The 10,730-nt window shown below is 42.3% G+C and overlaps 1 protein-coding gene across 1 annotated transcript; it reads right to left on the bottom strand.

Moving 5' to 3' along the window:
- Positions 1–7,618: 7,618 nt before the first annotated feature.
- On the bottom strand, positions 7,619–10,049 carry LOC306940684 (homeobox protein OTX2-like; the record flags this gene model as incomplete). The annotated part of the gene is made up of 3 exons (XM_079525798.1): positions 7,619–8,774; positions 9,241–9,392; positions 9,956–10,049. 3 exons carry the CDS (start codon positions 10,047–10,049, stop codon positions 8,121–8,123), a joined length of 900 nt encoding a protein of 299 aa, XP_079381924.1. The 3' UTR covers positions 7,619–8,120.
- Between the last annotated feature and the right edge of the window lie 681 nt (positions 10,050–10,730).

Below are 10,730 nucleotides of genomic sequence, written 5' to 3' on the forward strand. Positions count from 1 at the left end.
CCTGCATTGATCATCAGGCTGATGTTGGAGTGGGATGGTGAAAAAGAAAATGCTTCTTGCATGCAGGTTACACCGCTGCTTCCTTTGTGGTTTATTGAATGCTTTCACCATCATCAATGCTGTAACTATAGTACATTTAACGGCCAGTATAGTTTCATTTTAATTTTTAATTTTCGTCTATGATGACGGTCCCAAAATTGGAAAGCTAGGGTTCGCCACTTAAACCCTATAGGACCTATAAGTTGACCAGGGTAACCATCTATCCTTGGCCTTTCCTACACCAAAGCTCTTTGCTGAAATTAGCTGATCTACAAGGTCACAACGCAACACAATGTGATGCTTTGTGAGCTTGTAGATCGGCAAATGTTCACCCCAGAATAGTGAACCTATAGGGTTCATGTGGTTAAAGTGGTTAATTTATAATAATTGATTGCTGATTGCTGATTGCTGGTGGTGTTCTGCCCCTCCCCCTCATCAAACAAAAATGTTCAACATTTGCTTGATTGGTGTTTGGTACGTGTGAATGAGGCCTCACAAATCTTGGGCCACTCCTTTCGAAACACACACCACTAATGATTTCAGTAATTAGTGTTAATTACTAAATAAATTCACTGACGTTGATCTTATTCATCAGACGTTTAGAACAGTGGTTCTCAAAGTGGGGTCCGGGGACCACCAGTGGTCCTTGAGGAGGTTCCAGGTGGTCCCCTGCTAAATGATGGAGAGTTGGTAACCAAATGGACCCTACGCTCTCTCTTGAGAGCGTATAAAATGAAACCAAATGGACCCGTACGGGTCCATTTGGTTGGCTCTCAAGAGTTACATTATTGTTTAATATCTGCATTACTTAATTTACAGGAAACACAATTAGAGAATGCAAAAGAATTGTTATTTTGATCAACGTTTGCCCACAGCATGGAATTGTGTGTCAACGATAACAAAACATTCTTTAGTTTTGGGTCTGCGTGGCTAAATGTCATCAAATGGTGGTCCTGTGTCCATCAAATGCCGAATACATTTTGGGACGTGATATGAAAAAGGTTGAAAACCACTGATTTAAAGAACATCCGTTACTTTCTTTGTCAGAAGGTCAGATTTCCATAATAAACCTTTGATAAAGCCACCCCTCACACTGTTTGCATCCAATGCTTTTAGTCTCACAACAAGCTTATGGACACAAATTGTGCGTTTTAGATGCATGTAATCTTGTCATTAGAACATCTTGCTTTTGCGCTGCTAAAGAGCTTTGTGTATATGTTTCATTTTTTCCTGCTAATGGTCTGCATGCATAAGAAGGGTAGAAGTGCAAGCTATGTTGGCTGGCGGTCTGCTGTCCTTTTAATCCTGAGGCTGAAAGGTCAGGAAGCTAAATGGAAGACACATTAACTAGGTATTAACTTTTTATGTAAAGTCCCAAATGGCAATTCATTTTGTTACATATGTTGGATTTTCTTAAAAGCTGTAATCAGCTTTATGCTTTTGTGTGTGTGTGTGTGTGTGTGTGTGTGTGTGTGTGTGTGTGTGTGTGTGTGTGTGTGTGTGTGTGTGTGTGTGTGTGTGTGTGTGTGTGTGTGTGTGTGTGTGTGTGTGTGTGTGCTATGCTGTGCATTCACATGTTGAGCATACAGTATAGTTATTTGTGCATGGGCAGCTATGTTGATTTAAAAATGCACCCATTTTACTCCTCGTGTTAAATTTGCACTCAGGGTTTTGCAGTGTATGGGTATGGAGACAGCTGAAATACAGAACCAATGGAGTCTTTTTATAACTTAGACTTTCTTTATAGGGTTTATAGTATTAGTTCATAACAAGCTCATAAGATCAGTCACTATATTCCTAATTCAATGTTAACTGAATTCTTAAATTAATGGGATGATGTCGTATAAGATGGCGTAACCCTCCATGCATCCGCTGAAGGGTGTACAGTATAGTGCAGGACCAACAATAAATCAGGACTATTTTCATGCCTATGATGGTGCACTAAGTATAGACTGTGATTTCATAGCAGTTGTTGTATTTTAGTGCTCGTATGTGCTGTTTTACCCTATTAACCCATTTTGGGCGGGAACCCCTAGGTGTTGGCATTATGTTATGATTTAGCTATTGAAAAATAGCAGATCTACAAGCTCAGAGCTTGTAGGTCTGCTATTTTTGAAAAATCGAAGATCGACTGACATAGAAACATAGCTTTTTCAGAAAACTGTCAGGATGTAGAAGACATTTTTAGAATCTGATCTCAGGTAAAAATTGGTTAATATACAGTAAATGCCTAAACCAACCAATCACCTCAGTTTGCATGGTGGTTGATGGACATTTTAAACGTTATTTATTTTATATATTTTACCCATTCTTCATTTAAATTGTAACCACTTATTAAATTATTTTTGAAAATGTTTTAATTTTTGAACATTTTTTTTCCCATTTTCACCTATAATGCCTCGCCCCAAATGAACGGCTGCCAGGTTTAAAGCGGTTGAACTTTATTCAAAAATATTGTACGCTGAAGGGAATTCATTTTATATATTTTATTAACAAGCTAAATAGCTATTAATGTTTCAAGAGGCCCTTTGGCATGTGTTGACAAAACACCAGCAGTTTAATCACATGACTGTGGGGGAGAAAAGAAAGTGCTGCGGCTGCCAACCAAAAATAGCATCAACAGAAGGTGGAAACTGGTCATATTATTGGTTCAGCATGATTACATCCAATATCTATAACAGTTTCCATCAAATAACTGGAGCTGTCCCAAACAAACCTCCCACACAAACCTGCCAAATATAGCACATCTTAAATTCCAAATAAACGTGACACACAACACAGTAGTATTCTTCTCAATATTATTATAGAAAAAGGCTCCATTTATTATACTCTCAGTGTACCTTAACACTCCTCTCAGGATTCTTTTTTACTATATGTGTATATAATAAGTACCCAACTAAGTTTAATGTATAAACAATCGGTCTATGTGGGATTGTTAACCACAAAGCTTCATTGACCAGAGTTCTACTGTTGGCCCCCTCCTTTTTTCCCTCTGCAAATCTCTTTGCAGACATTAGTATAGGCCTACAGTGTATTACTGACATATTCAACAAGAACAGACATAACTGAATGCTTTTGGCACAGGTAACGGGGAGAAATGAATACACAAGATTTATTGTGGTATATATTGTTAGGCCCTATACAATATACATAAATGTTGTAAGAATTATTAAATCCACAGCAGTATTCATTTCTCCCCGTTATACCATGTGCCAAAAGACATGCATGTTAGTACATAGCCTATACTCCTGCCAATGCCCTCGAGCAAGACACTATAGAGCTTGTCATATAGGGTTAGTTAAATGCCAATTGTGTAAATGTGGCCTACTTCACAATATTAACAAATAACACAAAAATAATATAGGCCAATAGACTATGGGCCCTATATCTTTTTTTTATATATATATATATTTTTTGGGGGCGATTTTTCTGCCTTCATTGTAAGCTGACAGGGGAGAGACATGCGGAGTGACACGCAGCAAAGGTCGCCGGGATCGGGAGTCGACCCCGCAACACGCTGTTATGCCGGATTAGCATGCAGCCTATAGGTGCCTGGACCGCTATAGGCCGGCCCGGGCCAATGGGCCCTATATCATGCACGCCACCTTACCCCTAAATGCCCCTAAATGTTTTTTACTATTTTACATTTTAAATAGTTTCAATACCCATAGTCTACAAGCTCACAACTTGTCGATATTTTCACTATATTAAAATGTTTTTCAAAATAGTAAAGAATGCATAAGGTGGCATGCAAGATATATAGCCAATGTACTGTAAGGGCCACAAAAAGCTTGAGAGCTTTTTTTGTTTTATGAACAAATATGCAATATACTGTATGTTCATATAAGTATTTTTGCAAAGAAAAAACATCAATCAATCAGTATTTATTTGTACAGAAACAATGAACACTATAAGGCGATGGTTTTGTAGGCCTATGCATTCGCATGCTTTATTGTGCAGTAGATTTAGCTATATATGCTGTTATGCTGTCACTAACATTTTGTCTGTGGCTCTGTGCATAATTGTGTTAAATTTCATCAATCTGTGTAATCCTGAAAACACTCCAGACATGGCATGCTTTAACATGCTTTGAGAGGGTCAGGATGCTGCATTAACCCGTGTGTGTGTGTGTGTGCGTGTGTGCGCGTGCGTGCGCGTGCGTGTGTGTGCGCGTGCGTGCGTGTGTGTGTGTTGCATGGAGCCATTTTGCCATTATTCCCCAACTGCCATCAGATTGGTGGAGTACAGAAACACTATTGTTTCATTAGGTTTAAATGAGATTCATTTTTAGATGAATTATGTATGTGTTGGTGTGTTGATATAATATGATAGACACTGTCTAGCTGGCCTGGGAATGTAGGACACATGTTTCTGCATAACAATGGTGTTCGGTTGCATTCTCACAAGTTTATCACTGAGGTTCTGTTCTGTTATTAAAATGTCTATTTATCCCGGGTTTTTTGTGCCTATTTATTTGAAACGGTTTGTTTGGGAATGTGTGGGTTCAGTTCCCACAGTTTATTCAGAAGGAGGCATTCCAATGCCACTGTACCAATCTAAGAAACCATAGGTTAAAAGACATATTTGTATGCAAATTGACAACTGTTTGAATCAATCATTACCCAATTGATTGATTGATTGATTGGTTGATGAAAAAACAGATTTCAACTATAGGATAACTGACATTTTTGGCAGTTTATTGTTAAATTATTAATGGTTTTATTTTAATTAACTGCACTATTCGCAGTTCCTAATTTTATAATTTTATTCTTCAAATCACCAGTGTGCTTGTCGATATATATATAGTCTACAGTAGAAATAACATGCGTTGTGCGAAAAGTTTCTCATCTCAAGGTCACTGAATGAAAACATAGTCTGAGTGGGCCTATATCGTTTGAGACTAGTTTTATATCGTTTATAAACTTGCGCGGGGAACAGCCCGAGCCGTCCTCGTGTGGCAAGGGCATCAATTTATCAACTGTAAACGTAATTTAAAAAAATGACTCGTCTCCTCATATTTCCGATTAACCGTTTTCAAGCTATGAACTATATCGGTTTATCACCTATCACTGGCTATCACACAGTGCACGAACGACCACACGACACGTGGGATTCCCCAACCCATTCATGATGTCTGCAGGATGGTGAGTCGAGTAGTGACTGTGGTTTTGGGGAAAGCCCTGCATGCCTCGGGCACTGCATGCGTGGTCTGGTCGACTGCTCAGTGTTGTCGCCTCGGCCAAGAGCAGCGAGGCTTCCGAATGCGTGTCTTCTTATTGTTTAACATCCTCGAATGCGATGATGAGAGGATTAATGAGGCCGGCGCGTCTGCCGGATCCATATGTCCTCTTTCTTCAGCGCAGCGCCAGCGTGCATGCTGCTTAATTAAAACCGAACGCTCCGGAATGGGATATCTGCTGCAAGTTCAGTGTGCGTGTGGGGCCAATATATGAAGAGTGACTTACTGCCTCTCTGTTGACGTTTAAAGATTAAGAAACCATGCACGTTTTAATCTGAGTGACATTTATCGAACCTGTGGAACTTGATGATAGTGTCAGTGAGTTCCTGGCCGATTTAGATGCAGGATGCTGCGTCTCTCTTGGATTGAGATTGAGCTCTGTTCGGCACATCATTGCGTTTTGCTACACGTGGTTTATTAGGGGCCTATTCAATATGGCATGTTCACATAGGACAGTCACAACAGGTTGGCTATTGATACATAAAAAAACGGAACTTTGTTTTTTTAAAGGCATAATGTTTGTGACGTTAATTTGATTACAATACACAATTTCCCAAATTGCAATGTCAGCATGGGTATACACCGTTTGGCACAAAAATAATAACTCTGCAATTAATAGGCCTCAAATGACTTAAGAAACGTATTTATTCTAATCTGCATAAAACAATTGTATAGGGTCTATATAGCAAAAATACCCAAATTTGCTTAAAATATTCCAATAATGTATTTCCCTGGCTCTAGCCTGCAGCATTATATTTTAATACATAATGCTTCATTTCAAGTGCAAACCTCAACGGCTATCGACCCCCCAAAAAAGTATGTTTATAATTGATGGGGAGAGAGAGGGGGGGGGGGGGGGGTAAATGGACAACAAAGGCTGCGAAAAGTCACGTCAAAATTATATAGAGCCTCTGTTGACGTTGCAGGATCTGTCAACTCCTAATTAGACCGATAGCCTAAACCTTCTTCTTTATAATCGCATGCATGGGCCCCTGAACAAGTTCAGCCTCATAGGTCTCTCTCTCTCCCTCCCTCTCCCCCCTCGCCTTTCCCCATATTCAATAACATGTCTAATGTCTTTATAAACTCTCTAAAGTTGTCCCTGTGCAGTGGGTGGTATTAAAGTTGTCTGATGACGGAGTCATCATGAAAGGCCGCGCTGACCAGCGGTCGGTCGGTCGGTGAGCTCAGCCTCTGAACCAAAGCACAGGCCCGTCAATAAAACGTTGGATTATCCTCTTTATGGGACTTTGGGACAGGATTAACATATCTTTTTGCCTTACTGCACATTCCTGTCTGCCTTTCCCCCCATATCTAGACGATGTGCAGTGCACTGTGTCATAGGCTATGTGGGTTTCAACCTTTTATTTGGCATTTGAGCCATGCACGGACCGCATGCACCATGCATTTGCTGAGAGCCTCTCAGACCCCAAACTACATTCTCTATAATTGCGTACTTCTTGTAAATTAAGTAATGCAAGTGAATTGAAAATTGAATTGTATGATGTTTAACAATAATTTAACTATTGAGAGCGTATACACGATGTTTCATTTTACACTCTCAACGATCTAAGGGTTCATTTGGTTATCAACTCTCCATTTAGCATGCGGGCACCACCTGGAACCCTGCACTCAAGGACCATGCACGTGGATCCCCGGACCACTAAGTGAGAACCATTGCGCATACATGAAACTAAAGTTATAGGCTAGTCCTAATTAACTGTGACGATGCAGATGATGATAATGCAATAAAATAGAAAGTTATCAGATTTAGGCTATACATGCAGTCAACAATGTGGAATCAGTTCAAATGTTCTTTATTTTTATTAGTGTGCTTGATAGCCTCTTCATAGCAGTTTTCAAAGATGCTTGAATGGACATTTCCCGTTGACCTGATTTTACCCACTATGCACTCCGGCTTATATTCAACTAATTGGGTTATAAGTAATAAATTATCGTGTAACAATAGGACAGAAATTAATATATCACATTCACATGTTGGGGATCGCAGGACGCGAAACAAAATTGCATACAAGTAGCTATATTACAAGGAATCACAATTTCAAATCTAAAGGGAAAAAACACATTTATGGGACATAATTATGCGCACAGGCATACGGACTGATTGTCTCTTATAGGCTACAACTAGCGTCTTATAAACATTGTTTTCATAAATTAAATAGTGCATCTGGGTTCACGTCAGAGGTGCTCTCTCTCTCTCTCGCTCGCGCGCACGCACGCACGCGTACACACACACACACACACACACACACACACACACACACACACACACACACACACACACACACACACAGACACACGCCCCCCCCCCCCCTTTGATCAAAGGGCCCAATTAAGGGCCCATTCACTCGCCAGTCAAAAAGTGAAAAAGACAAGAAGAGAGGGTATTTCTGATGCCTAATTTATAGAATGTCGTCGTACAATGGTGTCGCGCGCCCAAAATACACTCGCATCTGAAACACATGTGAGTTTGTAGATCGGCTATTTTCGGTGCCGCGGACACCGCTGTACAATGGATCATATGGCATAATAAGGAGCTTACAGACATTCCACTTTGCTGAAGCTGGCTATAGCTCTCTTTCTTGGTCATTTTCTTCCTGGCTAAACGATTTGCTCCATGTGATCAAAGTTCAGGAGAGTTCACTCTGAATGTTCAATAAGTTAACCCAACAGGTGAAACAACTGTCTCTGCCCGAGGAAGAGGTAGACCTATTTGGGGATTTAGTCGTAAAACCCCCAAAACAGAACTCGTTGTATTTATTTTTTACGAAACAGCACCCAACGTATAGTGAGGGATAGTCTTGAGTTATAGGCTGCAAGATCACAACACCTGAAATTTCCACGACGTGGCCTGGTCCTTATAATCCAAACAGTCCGCGTTGAAGTTGAGTTTCCAAGAGGCTGCGGTTTGGTCCTTATAGTCCAGACAGTCCGCCGCGCCACTGAAGCCCAGTCCCGCCGCTCCGTAGGCCGACGCGGAGAGCGAGGACGCCGGGTTGAGGTGGCCGGAGACCCCGGTGCTCCCCATGGGGCTCATCGCGGAGCCGGAGAGCTGATGATGATGCATCGGGGAAAGGTACGAGCCGCAGTCCATCCCTCCGAAGTAGGAGCCCGAGGAGGCCGAGTATCCCTGGTGGTTGTAACCTGACGCCTGGGTGTAGGTCATGGGGTAGGAGCGCTGCATGCACGACGAGGAAGAGGTGGTAGACAGCGGATCCGACAGCGGGGAGATGGACGCGGGGCTCCAGATGGATGACGGGGCCGCCGCGCTGGCGGTGCTGCTAACAGGCGGCAAGGAGGTGCTCAACGGCGGCGTGAACTGGCCGCTGGCGCCGCTCTCGGAGCTCGCCTCTCCTCCGATGGGAGAGGCTTTCTTCTTCACCGGCCTCGGGGCGCTGGTCTTGTTCTGCGGCGCGCCGCTCTGGGCCTGCTGGGCCTGCTGGCGACACTTGGCCCTCCTGTTCTTGAACCACACCTGAAAGGAGGAGAGAAATCATTATTTAACTGTCGTATAGATAAATAACACGTACAATAAATCAGAAATATTAGCTACTTTTATTATTATTATCTAAATTATTAGGATGTGATGTTTTGTCTTATTCGTCGAGAGGATATAGTTAGGTCGTCTGTCACCCCTCAGTCTCTCATGTCTGAGAGTCTTAGCCATATAATTAAGAATCGAGAATGAATGACACATGCACACAACAGACAACAGTAGTAGCTTTGTGTGTGTGTGTGTGTGTGTGTGTGTGTGTGTGTGTGTGTGTGTGTGTGTGTGTGTGTGTGTGTGTGTGTGTGTGTGTGTGTGTGTGTGTGTGTGTGTGTGTGTGTGTGTGTGTGTGTGTGTGTGTGTGTGTGTGTGTGTGTGTGTGTGTGTGTGTGTGTGTGTGTGTGTGTGTGTGTGTGTGTCCGCGCAGCCAGATGATTGATGAGACACCCACCTGAACTCTGGACTCAGGGAGGTTGATCTTCAAGGCCACTTCCTCTCTCATGAAGATGTCAGGGTAGCGCGTCTTGGAGAACAGGTTCTCCAAGATGTCGAGCTGTCCCCGCGTGAACGTCGTGCGCTCTCGCCTCTGTTTCCGAGGAGTCGCTGCATGAATTCAGGGGAAAAAAACATTAATATTATAGACCGTATCATTCAACCGTCCAATACTGTACCGTGTAGCCTACCCACTTTATTTATTTCTCTCTAAATTTCGTTCTTAATTTATTTCTTTATAACTTTGGCCAACTTATTTCAAATGTAAGGTGTAAAATAACCTATACCGCCCACGGCCCTTTTAAATTAAATTATATATGCCTACTTTTGGCCACAAGGTTTGTTGGATTGATCTACAAATGGATAGACGACTACGAAACATTATAATTAGCTCAACAAATAGACTATTATATTAACCAGAAAGAGTCAGTCTGTTATGTAAATGAAATATAACAGCCTGTTTTGTGTACGCAGAAATAGAAAAGGCTTATTTAGACATGAATGTTACACATTAACGTTTCGTAAATTCCAATAGCTGATCAAAATAAATCACAATACCTTTAACCAAGTTTAACGAATACAAACATAATAGTAAAAAAAACCTAAGCTTACAAAAACTATAAGTTTACATTGCCAATAGTTCTCGGTCTATATGTTTGAAGCAGCTTACTTACATGGATATCCGACGGAGGGATGCAGCAGGTCCATGCCGGTAGACAGACTCAGACCGTTGACGCTGTACGGAGATTGTTTCAGATACGACATCATGGTAGCGTCCGTATTCGATGAGCGACAATTAACTATAAACCAAAAGAAAATTATAAGAAATCCTCTTCTTAAAAAACCCCCAATCCTGTCGTATATGTCTCTCTCTACTAGCTCTCTCTAGCTCTCTCTCTTGTATTTGCCCAGAGCAGACCTGAGGACACAGACAGCCAGTCAGAACAGAGCAGAGGAGGGATATGTGTTGAGATGAGTATAGTCCCCGGTGGGTTTGTTGTTGCTGACTGCGTGCACTCTTTACGCACGGCTCTTAAAGAGGAGCGGAGACCCCCAGCTGGCCTTGAGGCTCTGTCTGTCTGACAAACGTTTACGCCCCCCCCCCACACACACACACACCCACCCCCACCCGCCTCTCTCTCTCTCTCTCTCTCTCTCTCTCTCTCTCTCTCGCGCGCGCGCGCGCATGCACACACACACACACACACACACACACACACACACACACACACACACACACACACACACACACACACACACACACACACACACAAACACTCCCCAACGAAAACAAAACATTGTCGTTAAAATGCGCACACTCATCGTCCCCCCCCCCCTCCACACACACACACACACACACACGCACGCACGCACGCACGCAGGCACCCCAATTAGCATATACCCACAGGTTTAAGAGTAACTAAATAGACAGCTGATTGGGGGTCCATT

The sequence above is a fragment of the Electrona antarctica genome (genome assembly GCF_951216825.1).
Source record: "Electrona antarctica genome assembly, chromosome: 17".
Lineage (NCBI taxonomy): Eukaryota > Metazoa > Chordata > Actinopteri > Myctophiformes > Myctophidae > Electrona > Electrona antarctica.